The 20494-nt window shown below is 39.7% G+C and overlaps 2 protein-coding genes across 2 annotated transcripts in view; both read left to right on the forward strand.

The window, feature by feature from the left end:
• The window catches only part of LOC115727986 (disease resistance protein L6-like), a 449825-nt gene that overhangs the window by 230988 nt on the left and 198343 nt on the right, over positions 1-20494 (forward strand). The gene's annotated exons all lie outside the window — the stretch shown is intronic.
• LOC115733776 (cytosolic sulfotransferase 5-like) lies at positions 13880-14914 on the forward strand. The gene has a single exon (XM_030664397.2). The coding sequence runs from the start codon at positions 13897-13899 to the stop codon at positions 14899-14901; it is 1005 nt and encodes a 334-aa protein (XP_030520257.2). The 5' UTR covers positions 13880-13896; the 3' UTR covers positions 14902-14914.

A 20494-nucleotide genomic window follows, 5' to 3' on the forward strand; every position in this document is an offset into this window, starting at 1 on the left:
ACACGTCAATAGTCACTTTCCTTGCTCAACATCTACATAGTGCAGCTTTTTTTTTTGCTAGAGCTTTAAACCACTAAAACAAAGAAAGTGCTTACAACAGCAACCACCTAAACTGATTCCATCAATTGCACATACAAAATCTGCTTTACTCACAAGACCGTCTTATCTCTCTCTCGATCGACTGAGAGAATAAAGAAACTGGAATAAGCAATTGGCCATATTCAGCAAAATGGAGCCGAAAATATTAGCCAAACCAAATAACAATAAGTACACCTACGTATTTTCACAAGAATTAAAGATCACATAGTAATAGAAATCCTAATAGAAATGATACAGTATTAGATTTTCCTAATGGAAATCCCAAAAGTAATGGAGAAAACACTCTCATGATTGCACATGACGAAATTAATTGAAGCATACCAAAGAACTGATAACATTTTAACCCAAAGCAAATGCTAACTGATACAATATATGTTTACATTACCCTTTGGTTACTCCATGTTAACTTGGTATTTATAACTCCACAGCCAATCTTGAAGACATATCCGCAGCAGCTACTTTCTGTCGAAGTCTTTCAACTAGATCCTGTGGAAAAAGGAAACAGCAAAGGTAAAGAAAGAGAAGATGCCGGTTAACGTTGACTCCAGCATAATGGAAAGGGATACATCATAAGTGAATGGCTTATACAGCTCGATTAAATGGTTCATTAGTCATCACTAAATGGAAATGTAAAAATGAATGTAGGTTTTAGTATAGATTTTTAACTAGCAGACTGGACTGACCAATACAGCCCTACATACTAATAGAGACAACTAAAACATCATTTAGCAAATCAATGAACATAAGAAAATTTATGAAAAATGAAACAGGCTGAAAAGGAACACCTTGTCAACTGCAGTTCCTCTTCTGCTAGAAATCTGCACAGATTACGAGATATCCCAGGAAAATAAGCAAACAAAACTACATATTTACAAGCACAAATTCTGCACTAACAAATTGTTGTGCATTGCTTGAGATAGCAGTGAGTAAGTTGGATGACTAGCCTCTGCATGTGCATAAAGAGCATATAACATGAGCAGTTCCATCCTTTAGCAAGCACAAAATTCAAGCGAGAATAGTCTCTCCGACAATGCATATATAAGCTAATCTGCGATTCAATGCATGCAACGAAATAAGTAGCTGTGCACAAAACAACGAAACCTGAGGTACAATATCGACAATGATAAATTTGCAAAATACAAGCAAGGAAAAAATGAAACAGTAATGGCCATTAAAGGTGGAAAAGGACTTAAATGAAACAAACGGGTCAAAAACTTAATGGCATAGTAATGGTTTTTCCAATGACTCAGGCAATATATATTTGTAAACTTTGAAGGCGCATGAAAAGAAACAACGAGGGAGCTTCAAAGTTACATATAGTTGAGATAGAGGATTATAACCAAAGGTAGTAAGCCTTCCAAAACATTACTAATAAAAATCAATAAAGCTATAGACAGCTGCAAAAACCTTTCTAACTTACTGTTTATGGAATTAAATCACGGAGAAGAGCCTCAGCATCAATGTCATCGTCATTGCGCTGCTCCTCGTCGTGCCCATGACCTATTTGATTACCCGGAGGTACAGGAGGAACCTCAGCTGGATTTATGTTGAGGGTTTGCAACACCATTGCCATTTGAGCCTGCAGAGATCTGATTTGGTCATCCTTCTGTGACAATCGTTCTTCTTGCCGTTTCATTTGTTCGTCCTTCTCTGCAAGCATCGGTGTCGGTCGGCTCACTTGTTGTGCTGTTTCATCATCGAGTCGTCTCCTCCTTGAAGCACCCGCATTGGAGGATGAACTTCCACCATCCTTTCCGACCAATTCCCTTGACAAGTTCCCCCACCCATATATTTTTCCTCGCTTCACCCCACCCGACGCCTCCAACCATATAGCCGTATTATCGGCTGCTCGCTCAGACGCATCTCCACCATCACCGCCACCAGCCGCACTCATTAAAAGCTCATCATATTTTTCCTACATCAAAATATTTATGAAAATAAAATAACTTCATATATGTAATCGCCTAAAATTTTGCAAGCATTCATGGTTTTGATTCTAGTTTCCATAAAGTCAAAAAGTATAACGTCACATACCTTCGGATCTCGCTCGGTCGCCAACCCATGTCTTATCTTTCTTTTGGAAAACACGTTCGAATGTGGCTGTATACGTTGGTTCGATCCCCAAATCATGTGCCTACCAAATTGAAACATAAATGAGTGATTGAATCAAATTAACTTACAACATGTTTAACAAACTTACCAATCTTTTTCTATGCTCCCCAATGTTGATAGAACCCCAAGCATATGTTGCGAGGCCTTGAAGACCCTTCACTCGAACCGGAAGCTCGATTCTTGGCATTTTGTGCACTTATTTGCTTCATTTTTTCACCTTCCCAAGTTCTGTTCATTTCAGTCCAATCTTCACCGGTAATAAAGTGTGGCTTCACCTTTTTTGTCTTTGCTTTATTCATCACATTGCGGATGTGATCACCAACTTTTTTCTTAAATATTCTTCTAATTTCATGCTCTTGCGATTCATCCCAGCTGAATTTCCGCTGAAATGAATAGAAAAACAACTAGCTTTATTTACGCCAAACTTAGTTTTGGAGAAAATTCAAACAGAAAACTTACCTTGAACTCGTTCCACCACAACTCTTTCACTTCTTCCGGCGCACCATCGTAACTAATCCACGGGCCTCTCCAATAGTTATTCACTATTTTATTAAGTTCCCGCACGACCTCCGTAGCATCTTCAAATCCGAAAACAAGGACAGTTCACTTGACATCCATATCTACCACCCAAATGATACCCTAAATATTACATTTACTGAAAAATTGAAGTACTTACGAGTCTCCCAGTGGGCATATCACACGCTGGCCATGTTCTGCAGCTAAGCTCTGCCGATCATTCGATTATTCCACTGGAGAAGGTGGAACCGAGGCAGATGGAGGGGTACCATGTAGTGGTGGAGGGCGAGATGAAAGGGAAGGGGAAGATTGTAGGGATGGGGACGGGGACGAGGACGAGGAAGGGGTAGACAAATGGGAAGGGGCTCCTCGGCTTCCTTGTGAAAATGCACCACGCATGTCACCGCCACGTCTATAGTACTGAGAAATAGAAATGTTAGAGAAATATCAGGAAAAATAGACACAATGTATTAGGGACACATAATGACGTACATCTCAAAGCTTACCATTTTGGTTCGGAGAGCACGTGAGAAACTTGAGAAATCGAAAGAATCAATGGTTATCTCCGATAAGGAAATGAATAGGTAGTTAATCATAATGTTCCATCTAAGTAATATGACCAATACCATAGAAAGCATAATGCCAAGAGTTAAAACTCACTTGGGTATTTGCTAAGCGAGATTGGAGGTCCACTTCGTAATCCCTATGCTTCAATGGCTTCCTTTGCACAAGTGGAGCTTTCGCTGCACATAAGAAATCTGCATTAAAATTGTCAATTCAGAAAAGTTAAAATTGATGAAAGTGTCTATTGATGATTGATCTCAATTCAGAAAAGTTAAAATTGACATTCTCATGGTTCCGATGACACCTCGTTGATAAAGGGCGTCTCGAGGATAAGGGAATTGAAACCCGAAAGGAAAGAAAGCACGTAAGAAATCTGCATTAATTCAACACATGTGCACCAAAAGGGTTTCATAAACCACGATGATGAGATCGACTAGATCATGATGTCTATGTCTATCGATGCATGTATACCGAGTATAATAAGCGTACAAATGCCAAGTACAACTTTTGACGAGGCGGTTTCATTCAATCCTAAATACCATTCGGTAGTCCATACATAAGGTCTACTTGAAAATAATTGGAGTGGGTGTGGTCGAAAAACCATTGAAACTAAGCAAGACGGCTCGGACTCTATTATCACTATTATTTTTTTATTTTCGTTGTGAAGAAAACTGAGTAAATCCAAAATGCATCCACACCACCATTGGTCCGTGCAGCAATTTTAGCGTTTGGTGTTTTGTGGGGAAGATGGACACAATGAAGCCATGCCCCCCCACCAGTTGTTCCATGAAATAACAATTGTTCTCTTATCTCCGCCAATATTTTAATGTACTACTTCCGGTTCTATATGCCAACAAAACCCACCAAATTGAAACTATAGTCCGGCCAAATTATTCACTAAACTAGATAGATAAAAAAAAAATTCAAGATAAATCGAGATGTAATCGGATAGGAGTCACCGTTATACGGCCTGCGTCGGCTCCAACCTAATGCCCAAGTACTTTATGGCATTCAATAACTACTTTGACCTTTCTCATTTGGTTATCCTGTGATTTGTTTTCATGGACGTATGTAATCCGCACGACCCCACCCATTCTTTGTCTGTCCTATGAGAAATTGCCTTTCTTTTCTACCAATGATGCAAAATCAAGAGCATGCCCAACAACTTCCACGCAATTTTTTAAAAGAGGTGCCCAAAAAGAATTGTGTTGATTTGCTCCAAGAGAATCATGGGGAAGTGAATACCTTACAGTACCCACTCGACAAACCCACCTTCCCTTGACAATGTCGCTTGCGTTCGTTTAGCACCAACTCCCAAATCCCGCTACCGTAGTGGAATCGGCACACATACTTAGAGAATTTCGAAGATCGAATGCAAAATAGGGCGACACCCGGTCGGAGATCGGAGACTCACCTCAACGCTGGACTTCACCGAAGACGAGAACTTTTTTACGGAGCGAACACCGGAGCTATAGCCAGCTTGATGGGTGTCTCGACGTGAACGCTCGTCAATGGTTCCGCCAGATCTGTTCCAGCGGCTCCCGGTGTCGAAGTTGAAGCCCTAGCAAGGAGGCGACGAGCGAGAAGGACGCGAGTTGAGGCACTCGGGCTATTAGGGTTGTTCTTCACACGGCCAAAGCAGAAAAGGCATTGCGGAGTTAAGTTTTTTGTGGACGTTTAGCGACGGACTAAAAAATTCGTCGCCAATTTAAACCAAGTACATTAGCGACGAATTAAAATCAGCGTCGCTAATTAGCCACGAAAAAAAAAAATTGTCGCTAATGAAATAATTAGTGACGAATATTTTCGTCGCTAATTTGTATGAACTAAAGTAGCTACAAATAGCCCTTTCGTCGCGAATTCACCAATACATTTAGCGATGACATAATATGTTCGTCGCTAATTAGGGACACTGTCGCCGTGAACCATGTACACAATATTAGCGACGAACGACGTTGTTCCTCGCTAATTTATGTCTATGTCTTTCGCGACGATTTATATTAGTTGTCGCTAATTAGCAACGTACGTGTTACTTCGTCGCGAAATTTTCAGTATTTAGCGACGGACACATTTTTCGTCGGTACTTGCCAAGAAGTAAATTTGCCACGATAACATCTTTCGTCGCAAATTAGCGAGGAATTTCGTATGTTCGTGCCTAATTAGTGACGAATATTATGTTCATCGCTAATAGTCCGCCACGAACAAAGTTTTCGTGACTAATTTATTTGGGGACTATTATTAGCGACGAATCATGTAATCGTCGCCAATTTATCAAATTAGCGACGAAAAGTATGTGTCCTCGCTAATTTCGCGACGCGAACCCTATTTCGTCTCAAATTAGCGACGAACTTGTTTTTTCGTGGCCAATTAGTGACGAATGTTATGTTCGTCGCTAATAGTCTCCGCACAACAAACTTTGCGTGGCTAATTTATTTGGGGACTATTATTAGCGACGAAAAGTATGTGTCCTCGCTAATTTCGCGACGCGCACCCTATTTCGTCTCAAATTAGCGACGAACTTGTTTTTTCGTGGCCAATTAGTGACGAATGTTATGTTCATCGCTAATAGTCTCCACCGAACAAACTTTGCGTGGCTAATTTATTTGGGTACTATTATTAGCGACGAATCATCTATTTGTCGCCAATTTATAAGGCAAATTAGCGACGGAGAGTATGTGTCGTCGCTAATTTTGCCACGCGCACCCTCTTTTCGTCGCTATTTCCGGGACAAATTCCTTTTTGTTTAAATTTTGTGCGGTATTGCTTTTAGTTGCAAAATTAGCCATCAAGTTTATATTACTCGCTAACTTTGGCGACGCATAACAATTGTCTTCCACATCATAACAATTAAAATATATAATAATATTCACAACAAAATTATAATAATAACATTTAAATTAACAAATGTCGTACTAATAATAATAAGTACACATATCATGAAAAAAAAAGTGGCAAAAGGTCTAATATTCGTCTTCATTGTCATCTTCATCTTCACTTTCATCTTCGTCTTGATCTTCATCTTCATCTTCATCTTCTTCGTGAGTATCATCTTCATCCTCTGTCCCAAAATCAGATTCTTCATCAGCACCTACATTTGATTCGCGAATTTCAATTTCATCCACATCTATGACTGCTCCACATGGATCTCGTAAAGTTGGAATGTTATATTCCTCAACTTCAATCGTGTCAGAAACTTCCTCTTGTTGATACGTTGTATCTTTCCAATGTGCCTCGATTTTCCTTCGTGCTTTGGTTTTGCATACTGACCCACCAATCGGCTTTGTCGCGTTTCAAACTAGGATATGATGCATAATATACTTGAATTGCTTGTTGTGCCAACACAAATGGTTCATATTTCATATATTTTTTCTTGTGATTTACTTCAACCGGATTAAACTTCTTATGCACCTTCATTCCTCTTACGGGGTCGAACCACATACACTTGAATAAGATAACTCGCATTAACGGTCCAGGGTACTCTATCTCTATGATTTCATCCAACAAGCCATAAAAATCATCTTTCGCACTACCACCATTGGATGACCGAACACACACACCACTATTCATTGTGGCTTTTCCCATTCCGTATTCTCGAGTGTGAAAATTGTACCCTTTTATGAAATATGCTGGCCAAGTTCGTACCCTTCTTTGTGGACCTCATGACGGATGATATAACAATCCTTGCTCCTCGACTTGATCAAGATTGCTGTGTACCTGAAGTCGCACACGTAAAGTCAAATTTTTTTTTTAATTAATGAATTATAACACATTAATAACTTGCTTTTCCTCCATAAGCAACTTACATATATTTTGAACCATGTTGCAAATTGTTCATCGCACAAACGGTCAAACTCATTTGGTGGTAGTCCATACATTGAAGTTTGAAAAATCCTATTAACAAATACCATTTATATATTAGCAAATGTTTGGAACACAATAAATATATTTGCAGAAGTACACTTACTTGAAGTATGGCTCCACTTCTGGACGGTTCAGCAAAATATATGTATGGGCCGCTCGCCATTCTTGGTCCGTTAAGTAACGAAACTTACTTGCGTCACTTGGTCGACCAAGATAATTGAAAATAGAGAATGATTTGCAATTGGGATCAATGGGCCCCTCATCATTTCTTCCTGCTCTCCGCCGCTTGCAATGCACGTGCGGCTCAAAATAGTATGATGCAAATGTTGTCACTTCTTCTACAATATATGCATTACAAATTGAAGCTTCAACACATGCCTTGTTCTTCGCTTTTCTCTTCAAATGATATAAGAACCTACTTGGAATAGGAAAAAATTCATCGGAACATAATAAGTAATAAAGTAATTTCAAATTTATTAAGCAAATATTTTACCTTTCAAATGGATACATCCAGCGAAATTGGACGGGACCTGCCACTTTGGCCTCATAAGGCAAGTGAACTAAGAGATGCTCCATTGAATCAAAGAACGATGGAGGGAATATCCTTTCTAAGTTGCAAAGAATTATTGGAATATCTCTCTCCAACTTCTCCATGTGTGATGTTTTTAACACCGTTGAGCAAATATCATGCAAAAAATTACTTAACTCTGTGATGGCACCCCATACAAAGTTCGGTAGAAGTTCCTTGAAAGCTATTGGAATTAGTCTTTCCATAAATATGTGGCAATCATGGCTTTTCAAACCTGTCAACTTGCATTCATTCAAATCAACACATCTCCCAATGTTCGAAGCGTATCCATCGGGAAATCGCACGACTTTCAACCATTGACAAACAACCCGTCTCTGTTCCTCGTCCAACGTATAAACCGCTTTTGGTTTTGGTCCCCTTTGCTTGCATCCGCATCTAGTGCTTTGGTCGATCACAAATAACTCTCATATCTTTTCTCGCATTCAAGTTATCTTTCGTTTTTCCGGTGACATCCATCACGGTATTGATGACATTATCAAAAACATTCTTTTCCACGTGCATGACGTCAAGATTATGACGAATAAGATGGGTCTTCCAATATGGTAGATCCCAAAATATACTGCGCTTAGTCCACTTATGTGCGCTTCCGTATGCAAAAGTCGTGCCATGGGGGTTTTCAACAACGGTCGGGAAGTCATGCACTCGCTCCCAAATTTGATCACCAGTCAACCTCAATGGTGGGGGTGTTCTTTCAATCCTATTTTTGATGAATTCTTTCTTATTCATTCGAAATGTATGATTTCTGGGCAAAAATTGTCTGTGACAGTCAAAATAGCTGGCCTTCTTGCCGTGTTTTAATCCGAATGACTTTGATCTTTCCATACATATCGGACATCCGAAGATCCCAAGTGTACTCCATCCGGATAACATCCCATAAGCTGGAAAGTCATTTATCGTCCAAAGAAGTGCAGCCTTCATTACAAATGTTTGATCAGTAGAAACATCATACGTAAGAACACCTTCATCCCATAACTGTCGTAACTCCGCAATCAATGGTTGCATATAAACATCTATCAATTTTTTCGGATTTTGCGGGCCGGGCACTATCAATGTCAAAAACATGTAAGGTGTCTTCATGCACATACCGGGTGGCGGATTGTACGGAGTTAAGATAAGCGGCCAACATGAATAACTTTTTCCCGATTTTCCAAATGGGGCAAATCCATCCGCACAGAGACCTAACCCGATGTTTCGAGGCTCCATCGCAAACTCGGGGTATGTTCTATCAAAACATTTCCAGGCCTCTGCATCTGAAGGATGACACATCGGACCCTCTTCAGTTTCATGATTTGCATGCCAAGTCATGTGTTTAGCGGTGGCTTGAGATGCATAAAGCCTTTGCAATCTGGGGATTAAGGGCAGATAAAACATTTGCTTGTATGGTCTACGCTTCTGATTACGACCCCGCCTCCCGCTAATCTTGTACCTCAGCTGGCTACAAAATTTGCAAGATTCATCATTTTCGTCATCCCCCCAATATAACATACAACCCCCACTACATACATCAATCCTTACAACTTGGAAGACCTAAGTCATCAACAAGCTTCTTCATGTCGTAAAAATCACCCGGCATGATATTATCGCGAGGCATTGCTTCCCGCATTACGTCAACAAAAGAGTTGAAGCAATTCTCGGACACATTATGCTCTGCCTTGATATTTAACGGTCTCGCGGTCACCGATAACTTAGTGTGGTTATCACAACCTGCCCATAAAGGTTCATCTGCTGCTTTCAACACTTCCCGTAACCGATTAGATGTCAAAGTTTCATTGTGCACATTCTCATCGGAACCCGTTACTCCTGCCTCTTCAAATTGTGATGCATAACTAGTGCCCACTTGTTCAAATGTAGGAGCAAAACTAGTACTCGCATGGTTTGTTTTCGAAACGAAGTTCTCACCACGTTGCATCAATTACCATCCTCTGGTATGGGTTCAATTGGTTATAATAGCTACATTCTTCCCTAACTGAAAATTGATCACTTCTTCGAAATTCTCCATCGGATGTAAATTGTTCACCATGGCAAGTCCAATTATAATAGTTCGGAGTGAACCCAAATCTACAAAGATGTTCTCTAACTTGATCACACTCATGAAATTTATTATTACTACACTTTTTACACGGACACCTTAACTTACTTCCATCCATCAACTCAAATTTACTACTAGCAAATGCCAAAAACTGTTCCAACCCAAGACGAAACTCATCGGTCAATCCTCGTCGTCCGGATAAGTTCTTATTATACATCCAAGCTCTCTCACTTTGCATTGTGTCTGTACAAATATTACAAATCTCACCAAATATTAAAAATACCATCTGCACTATTTACTATTCTTAATTAAAATCATAATATCGTCAAAATTAAAATTCTATCTATGACAAAACAATTACTTTCAAATTGAAAAAAAATGAAAAAAATACTATGTTAAGAAGACATACCTAGGTATATGACTTAAATCTTTATAGTAAAAAGCGGTCAATTTGATGAGAAGTGCAAGGTTCACTTGTATTGCGAAACCTTCAAATGGACACGTACCTAAAAAAAAAAAAAAATTACTTAAGATTCATGAAGCTTACGGCAATTGATAGAAGAAAATGGTGAAATAAACAACAGTTTATTCTAGGAATAGCATAACACACAAATTTAGAAACGGAAAAAATTAGTTCGTTGCTCATCGCCCACGGACAGATTTGTACGTCTCCAATTTGCGACGGAAAAGCGTGACCGTCGCAAATTAGCGACGAATTAAATTTCCGTCGCAAATTAGCGACGGTCACGCAAATTCGTCGCTAATTACCGTTATGAACAAAAAAAACATTTTGTCACAAATATTATCAATAATTTCGCATTACTACACATTTTACAGAGATAACTTAACTTATTTCAATCCATGAGCTCAAATTTACTTTGAAAAAAAAAAATCACAATGTCGACAAGACTTACGGAACCATCCGATTGAATTTTTTTGTAGGAGAAAGTGGTCAATGATGAAAATTTCGACGCTCGTTTGGATTGCGAAACCTTCAAATGGACACGTACCTAAAAAAAAACAAATACTTACGGTTCATGAAACTTATGGCAATTGATAGAAGAAAACGGTGAAATAACAACAAATTATTCCATCGTTACCATAAGACACAAATGGGAATAGAGAATACGGGAGGCAAAAAAGAAGCGAGAAAACAGCGGACGAAAGACTTTCACAAGCGAGAAGGTAAAGGGATTTTAAAGAGAGAAGATAAAGCAGTCTAAGTTTTCCTCTTTCACGGTGATTTATCGCCATTTGTTGCTGCGCCTGCAGCTATGATAGTTTCTGATGAGGTGTTTTCTTTTCGGTGAGCAGACACTTTCTCCGACATATGTGAGGCACTTGTACTTAGCGACGAAAAAAAAAAATTTCATCGCTAATTAGCGACGACATGACAAATTTCGTCGGTAATTACCGACGAAAAAAATCTCCGTCGGTAATTAGCGGCGAAAAAAATTTTCGTCGCTATATTTAAAAAATCCATTTTACGACGGAAACAGAAGTTCGTCACTAATTTACAACGACCGCAGCCTTCGTCGCTAAATCTGTCGACCCAATTTACGACGAACAACCGTATTCGTCGCCAAATTCCACGTAAATAGTGGCGACGAAAATCACCGTTCGTGGCTGCATAGCGACGAAACTAATTTCCTCGCAAAATTCGGACGAACATTTAGCGACGAAATATATTTTCGTCGCTAATTAGCCACGGAATAAATTTCCGTCGCAACATTCAAGTACCCAATTAGTGCGGTTCAGCGTCTCAGTAGTACGGTCCGTAAACTCAGTTTCACATCAAGTTCTTCAGTCTGCTTTAAATGACATTATGTCGGTGGCCAGAGGAAGTGACATTATGTAAGTGGGCATTTAATTATAGCGTCGTGCAAATGCAAGGGTGAGAGAAGTTTTCGATTTGCGACGGGAAAAGTATGTCGTCACTAATTAGCTACGAACAGGTATTTCGTCGCTAATCATGTTTCGAAGACAATTGGCGACGAAGAAACAAGTTCGTCGCTAATTAGCGACGACTTATGATATTTCGTCACTAATTTCCCACTATTCTCTGCTTTGTCGGTACGGTTTGTGTAGGCTTTCTTTACTTTCCTCTAATTGCTCCTGGCCCCCCTCCTTTCTTTGTACGACCAAAAGGAGCGCCCGACTTTTTTCTCAAAAGGAGAGGCGCCCTTTTTCCTTTTCAACGTTGAAGAGGCAAAAAGCTTTTGCCTGCAAAAGAAAGCGTGTGGCCGTGCCAATTTTGGGTTCGTAAAGCGAGGTGCTGCAGCGAATGTTTAACATTTTTTCACTAATTTTCGACAAAAAGTTCAAAATCGTCGCCAACAGCCGATTGTCTCGTCAGCGACGAAGGAATTTATTTGTCACTAACTAGCGACGAACATAATTTTTGTTGCCAAATTATAATTTAGCAACGAACTAATATATTAGTCTCGTCGCTAAATTTTAGTTGTCGCTCATTAGCGACGAACAGTTTTTTCCGTCGCTAATTTATCCAATAAGCCACACTTGACATCATCTTCATAAATTTGGGTCTACATTTCTTAGATTTCATGGATATCACTCTTCTACAAAATAATATCACAGAAAATGAGTGTATCCAACATGTGGATGATAACTAATCGTGCATCACAAAATGTGACCATCTGCACATGGAGCTGGAGCCAAACACTTACTTAGATTTAAGACATAAGCTGGAAAATGATAGTGAAGGACTTGAACTTCGTATTCGGGAGGATTTTTTTTTTTTTGTCAGCGTATAATTTGGTTATTCGGTTGCTATGTTTATATGTATTTTGGATAATGAAACATTTAAAGAAAAAAATGAGTTCTTAATATAAGAACTGTCTCGTGCTTCAATCGAACTTTAAACGTCATGCATTAAAATTTAGATTTCATTTACGACGTGCTAAAAAAATAACGTTTTTTAAATTATTTTAGCATGCATTGAAAATTAGTCTTCAATTTATGAAGAAATTTTAAAAAGTAACTAAATAATTAACCCGATAATTAGCGACGAAAACAGATTTCGTCGGTAATTGCTGCAGATGATTTTAGCGACGAAATATACTTTCGTCGCTAATTAGCGATGAAATATACTACTTCGTCGCTAATAAGTGACAAAAAAGATTTTCGTCGCGAAATTTTGTTGTCCAACGGTAGCGACGAAGCAATTTGTCATGGCCATTTTCATCGCAAATAAGCAACAAAAATATTTCATCGCTAATTTCGTCGCCAATTAGCAACACACACTTTTCCATGGCCATTTTCGTCGCAAATGAGCTACGAATATTTTATTCGTCGCTACTATCGTCGCAAATTAGCGACAAATTATTTTCCGTCGCTTATTTCGTCGCAAATTGGCGACGAATAACATATTCGTAGCTAATCGTGTCGCGAATTAGAGACGAAGTTTTTCGTCGCTAAATCTGTCACAAATAGCTACCAAAGTTATTTTCGTCGCAATTTTCGTCGCAATTTAGCGACGAAAATTTTTCCTCGCTAATATTTCGTGGCTAAATCGGTGTTTTTTTGTAGTGTAGGGTTGGGTCGTCTGGCTTGGAAAACCCACTGGTTATGCGCCTTCCATATCAACCACAATACTCCTACGAACAGAGCTTTCTGATCTGGGTCGACTTTGGGGATGAGATTTCCTAAGACCCATTTGTCAATTCGGGTGATTTTTCTAGGGGATTTTCGAGACAAGTTCTAGAGCTTCTATCGCACTCGTCTCGAAATTTTTACAAATGTTCAACAGGTCATTCGCCTAAAAAAAAAAAAATTGTAGGCCCGGTCCAATTATTTGTGATGAGCCGTTCCATGCGAATGGATGACATTTTCTATATTGGACCCCATAATGGAAGCAGAGGACTAGAACATGGCGTGGTTAATGTGGCACATGCTATCAACGAACCCATTCAATTTATAAATTATATGAGACACCCAACACCATCTTCACTTAAGATTTTGTTTCAAGTTTCAAACCATGCCCCAGCAATGATCTTAATTTGTCATGCAAGAATGCTCTATTTAAGAAACATCATCTAACTCTTCACTCCAATTCTTCACCTCCTCCACCACCACCACCACCACCACCACCACCACCACCACCACCATGCAAGCCTCTCAATCTCCTCCTCCAGACCATTTAACGTACTTGCGAGAGGACGACAGGCCGCAAGCATTCAAGGACTTGCTCTCCTCTCTCCCTTCAGAGAAAGACTGGGTCGGCAACTCTCTCCACTTGTACCAAGGCTTCTGGTTCCCCTCTTGGCTGTTGAATGGCATCTTCAATTGCCAAAACCACTTCCAAGCTCACCCCTCTGACATCCTCCTCGTCACCAACCCGAAATCCGGCACCACCTGGCTAAAGGCCATCCTCTTCGCTCTTTTGAACCGTACCAAGTACTCCAACTCCAACTCACAACGACGCCACCCTCTCCTAACCCAAAACTCCCACGAGCTCGTGCCCTTCTTGGAGCACAAGCTCTATCTCGAGCAAGAAAATCCCGATCTCTCTGCTTTAGCATCTCCGAGGCTCTTCGCCACCCACTTTCCTTATTCCTCACTTCCCCAGTCGGTGAGCGACTCCAAGTGCAAGCTGGTTTACCTGGGTCGGAACCCTAAGGACACCTTCGTCTCAATGTGGCACTTCTTCAGCAAGCTGAGGCCGGAAGAGAAGGGCCAGATTCCGATCCAGGAGTTCCTCGACCAGTTTTGTCGAGGGGTGAGCCCTTATGGGCCTTACTGGGATCATGTGCTGGGTTATTACAAAGCGAGCTTGGAGAAGCCAGAGAAGGTATTGTTCGTGACGTACGAACAGATGAAATTGGACCCGCATGCTCATGTGAGGAAGTTGGCCGATTTCGTGGGGTGTCCATTCAGCGAAGAAGAACTGAGAGACGGGACGGTGGAGGGTATACTGAGGATGTGTAGCTTCGACAATTTGAGCTCATTGGAGGTGAATAAGAGCGGGAAGCTGGGGGATGGAGCCGAGAGCAAGTGGTTCTTCAGGAGAGGCGAGGTTGGAGATTGGGTGAATTACATGAGTGCTGAGATGGGGGAGAGAATTGACGGTGTCATGGACGAGAAGTTGCATGGTTCTGGTTTGAAGCTTTGAAGTTGGGATAAATTAGAAGGGAGTGTCTGCGGGCCATTGATGAAGCTTCACCTCCATAGAGAGATGCTTCAAGGTTGTGATTCTAAGTGTTCATGTATTTGGCCAACACGTAGTTGACTAATAAAACGCTGCCTTGAGCTTATGGATTTATCTTCTGTTCTTTTCAATTCGTATTTAGTTTTGTTGTGTGATTTACGAACACTCTAGTTCGTATTTGTATGTCATCCGACCGATTGAGTTGCTAAATGAACGATGTTTATGTCTTGGACAGAAAAGGAAAATTTCTCTGTTCTGTTTCCCTTCTAAGTGAACAAAACAACGTTGTATCATGGAACTTTTATAGCGAAACAAAACTGTCATTTAGAATTATCCAGTTTGGTTGTTGTTGCTTCTTCTGGGCGGGCTTCCATCAATTTGTTTTGAGTTTCATACTTTACATGGTGCAATCAAGATGGCGTCATCTTGGACAATTGACAATTCAACCGCATTTACGGACGACGAAGGTGAAAATGGCCAACTTGTCCCATGGACATGTGTGCCTTTTTTTGGGACATTAGAACCGTATATGTACGTGTGTTCTGTAACGTGCCTTCCTCTAGTACGTTTTGGAAATTTAAGAGTCTGTATCATAACGTTTCTGTTCCTGAGAATATATTTAGAACATAAATATTATTTTGTGTTTCTATTTCCGACTACGATTTTCGAAAACAGAAATGCGTTTGGCAAGTACAAAAAAAAAATACTTTTTTCATCAAAAGAAAGGATCTATAACCGGTGGCCGCCGGCGACCGGCGGAGGCTACGGCGACTAGCAAGCTGCAGCGGCGGCAGCGGTGGCCAGCAACCGCTTCAACTCCTCGCCGACGATGGTGAGAGATGGTGGCTTGCACAAGCTCGCCTTCAAGTTGTTTTTAAAATGTTTTTCAAAACTCAAAAATAAGTTTATTTTTGTTTCTCATTTTTGCTCTAAAAGTGTTTTTGTTTCTCAAAAGTGTTTTCGGAACATTTTTGAAATAATTTTTTACCATACACGTTTCTATTCTCAAAGTGTTTTTGGAACATTTTTGGAATAACTTTTTACCATACGCGTTTCTGTTCTCAAAGTGTTCTGAGAACACTTTGAGAATAAAAATACTTTTTCTGAATTGTTACCATACAGACCCTAAGTTGTCCCATTGGAAATGCTTGTGTCTCTTTCTGTAGTTAGCAAATTTAGATAACAGGACACTAATCTGCAGCCCTTGACTTATGTGGAAGTTCAATATGGTGTAGGTAGAGAGGGATTAAACTGTCAAGACTGACCCAGTAGCAGAAAATAGAGGCAGAGGAGGTGGTACTATTGATCAGAGGTGCTTGGAGCTCGGGAAGCGGGTACCGCAAATGGAGGCAGAGGAAGGGGCATAGCTTCAAATTCAAGAAAGGAACCGGCTACGAGGTATTGGTTCTTTAGTATTGTTGGGAAACTGCACGGTTAGTATTGAATGCGAGTCCTAAATTTTTTAATTGAATCAATTTAATTTTAACTTTTGGAGGAAAAGTGTAATTATGCCCTCTTGGTCAAGCTACGCTTGATTTGTTTGATGTGTCAGCCTAATCATGGCTGATTGTCTTATGCGTAGGAGTGATGGTGCAGCATGAATTAAAATTACATAAAAGAACAGTTTTTGTTCGTGGATAAACGGCGTTGTTGCTTGGTCGACCCGCTAATGCCTGGCCAATTGCAGGTGAACGAGGCGGTGCTAGATCCAACCACATCTTTTATTGAATGTGGATGGGAGAGGGGTGGATGGGAGAGGGAGTGGGGACACTCCATTTATCTCATGTCTTAGTCAAATTATTGCATCTTGAGGACCGAAGCCATGTGCACAGCTTAGTCAAATTATTGATCGGTGAGGGTGGGCAGCATCGGAGCCGTCCATTTATTGTCGTCGATGGAGGAGGAGGAGGGGCGGGGGGGCCCACGAATTTAAGGTAGGCTCTGCAGCTGGGTGGGAGTAGTCGATGCGCTCCCATCGCGTTGAATTGCTTTCTTTTTCATTTTCTTTTTTTTCATGGATCGTCGTCCTTTTTGGGTTTGCCCTGTTAACGGTCACTAGTGAGGGACTTGAGGCTTTCACCATTTATTGTCGCCGTGCCGAGTCCCGCTGCGCAGCGCGCACGTCACGCTTCGCTGACGGGCTGGGCCCCTCCGTGGATGTCGTAGGTTTGTGCCGTTTAATTGGGGCTGAGCGGTTTTGAGTTTCAAGCACCCATAGAAATCGATTTTTTCCCAAGGTACTCTAGAACCTAAAATTTACTCTAACATAGGTTTTAAGATTTGCTTTAGGGTTTATTTAGATTTCACTCGTATTCTTAATTGAACGATTGCAGTGAATTATCACCTCATTTTTATAATTCACTGATCATAAATCATGTTTAGACACATAAAAAATATGAAACATCGACAAAGTAAAAACATCGGTTATGTATATAGCCGAAAATGGAAGTTCGGACTAATGGTTCCAAATTACACATTCATCATGAAAAGCCATAAAATACCATGGGATCATGCGAAGATATAGAACAAGAAAAATACAAATACTTGTTCCAGATTTCAAGTTCATTTTCACGTTCTAAGATATGGAACCTGAAATCTGCCCTTTAAAATCTATTCTCCAATTTTTGAAACCTGAAATATTTATATCTCTTTAGGGCCTGAAAGAAAGGAGCAACAAGTGGTTCCAGAAACACAGGCCACCATGAAGCGACGCGTGGAGGTTGCTTTGCCAACAACTTTAGGCCGGTTTCTATATCTCTTTACATTTGATGATATGCTTTAAATTTTGTTATTGTCTCTCTGTTCTTGTTCTTTTTTAAAAATTACATATTGATGCGAATTTAATAAAAAAAATTCCTACTACTGTCAAAGGGCAACATCGATTCACAACTTTCTTTGCCTTTTTTTCTAAGAGAGAAAGAGCTGAGTCTCACATCAATAATTCTGAGTCGGATGGGCACGCCTTTTCAGGACATCTTCTTCGGCAGAGACGAATGAGAACTTGAGGGTACAAGACTCTACACTTCATCATCAAAATGTGTGCACCTCAAACGCTACCTAGAAATATCTTCTGTGTTGTTCCCGAAATTGCATGTGAAATCTTTCTTCTTCTTTATTTATGTTGAACAACTCGCTGTCCTGTTGCTTGTGTAAAGACAAGATAGAAAAAGAAAAGATGTTTCAACCTAAACAATTTTAAAGATAATGGATATAGAAAATACCAGCTTGACAACTTTATGTTCAAGCTCGACAGGAGTAGGTGAAGCTACCCAAGTACTTAGATTCTTAGTCTGGGACAATGGTTTTTCACAAATATTAAGTCGGTGAAGGATATAATTGAACCATCTTTCCTGTTGGTTTCTTTTAAAACAGGTCATGCAATAAGGCTTCAAAGAACATCACTTATGCAGACTTTGCATATAGCAACAAAACCTGGTGACGGAGCTAGCTGTTGCGGCATCTTGTCTCCAGTTTTAATAGTGTTCACACGAGCTCTTACGTCTCGCCGAATAACGAAGATTTTCTCTTCCAAATGTTATATTTGTGTTTGTTCAACCCATTATGGTTGTTTTCGTATAGCGATGATGTAGAGGAAGGCAAACCAAGGCGTGCACCATCAACTGGCAACACTATAATTACTAGAGAAGGAATTTCTAATGTATACTCATCACTGACAATGATAGGAAATCGAGTGATTGGCTGCTGATATTTTACTTGATAGATCCGTTCTTATGGAACAAGTGTGTGCTTAACCCTATTGGAGCTCCGTTGATTATCCTTGTTTTTTGAATTTGGCTTTACATTTTAGTATTCTAGACTTCGCCCTACTTCGATTTTCTTTGCTCCGGAAGTATATGTACTTTTCATGTACCCTTTTAAGCAATGAATACAATTTTCGTTCGGAAAAAAAAAAAACTTACATCTGTGTCAGTTCGTTTAATTCTATCAAGATCCAACCAAGAAAAGAAAGCATTCAATCAAAATATGTGCGGCCCAAAATTGTTAATCCATTTTTGAAAACCCTGTATCCATAGAGGGGGTTGGGACCCACATGGGCTCATCACTATTATTTTAGAGTTATTTTATTTCATGCATCATAATATATATTGAATTAGGGAAATGCTTTCCTGACGGTCTTATAGTATAGTATTGTCAATTATTTCTGATCGTAGAATCATATACCATCACCGCATTTTTTACATAAAGCATTCATTAATTAAAAAATCATGGGGTCAAAAATAATGACGTTATTGTCAGACTATCGGGGTAGGAGCTCTCGTTGAATTAAACTCAAAACAATTACAATCGAAAAGAAAGCGCCCTTGGCAAATTCAACTCATTTGCCGCCAGGAAAGAAGATCCGCACACGTGCTGTCGGCCGACCGCCACATCACGGTCAAGCAAAAAACTAGTGCTGTCATAGTGGAGGAATCAATTTATATGCTTTGATTTGGTTTTATTTCTTCTTCCTCTGTGCACATAAATCTTACTGAAAGCATATGGCAAGAGTAAAGAATTCCTGGCATGTTCTTGATTTGACAACAAATCTGTTTGACCTTTTTTTTCCCCTCCATATTTGTTTCTGGTGATTGAGAAGGTATGCATAAGATGAATAGGCACATGAGATTCAAAACTTAGGCATTAGAGAAAACATTAAAATAGGCAGAACAAGAAAATAAATTGGATACCAAATTTATACATTTCCAAGAGGAATCTAAGTTCGAGCGTGCTAGCATACTTAGTTAGACTCACATTCACTTAAAAGCTTAAGCCAATGAGTTATGGGCTAACTAGGATATATTAATTGCTCAACACTACACCAATTCTTCGATGTGGGATTTCTCTAGTACAGCTCACACGTGTACCTTAACAGTTTCCTTGGCTGACTTTGTGTGTCACTTTATTGTTCGTTCTTTTCGGTTTCGACGAACAAGAAACATTTTATTCGGGTTGGGTTTTCGTCTATTTAGTTCAAACTCGAAACACATTATAGCATTTGTATTGCAGTCAGATAATGTGTTACATCTGCACATCAAACTAAGGGCGTGGTTAATTTATTGAAAGCTTCTTGTTGCTAGATAAGTGTTTTCAATAAATTCGATTTCAGAGAAAGTGGATCATTTTCTAGTATTTGCTTGTACTGGAAACGAAGTATGGAAATAAGTTTCATAGAGCTTGATAACTAGTAAATAGACCAGTGAAAGACAACCATTCTGAGGGACCTAGGCTACAAACTTTACTCAGCATATGCAAAATTGGTATTTATTTTCTCCATCCATTGCAGTATCTGCAATTGAGGCAGAAAGACATTGATGGCACACAATTACATCAACTTACTCAATTAAGCATGCCGATGCATGTAAAAAAGAATTAACAAAGATTGATCCTCGTGAATGCTATGTAAGATTTCCGGCAATATTTACCAGAGTTGGTACTCAAATAATCATTTTTAAAAAAAAATTAACATTTAAGTGATCAAAAAAATATATTAACACTAACGTGAGCACCGTATACAAATATTGATATCCCTTATATCCTTTTTCCAGTAAAAGAGCTT

This window comes from Rhodamnia argentea, chromosome 4 (genome assembly GCF_020921035.1).
Source record: "Rhodamnia argentea isolate NSW1041297 chromosome 4, ASM2092103v1, whole genome shotgun sequence".
Lineage (NCBI taxonomy): Eukaryota > Viridiplantae > Streptophyta > Magnoliopsida > Myrtales > Myrtaceae > Rhodamnia > Rhodamnia argentea.

Excerpts from the sequence above, each read along its gene's own strand:
- LOC115733776 (XM_030664397.2), top strand. The coding sequence starts at position 13,897 with ATGCAAGCCTCTCAATCTCCTCCTCCAGACCATTTAACGTACTTGCGA.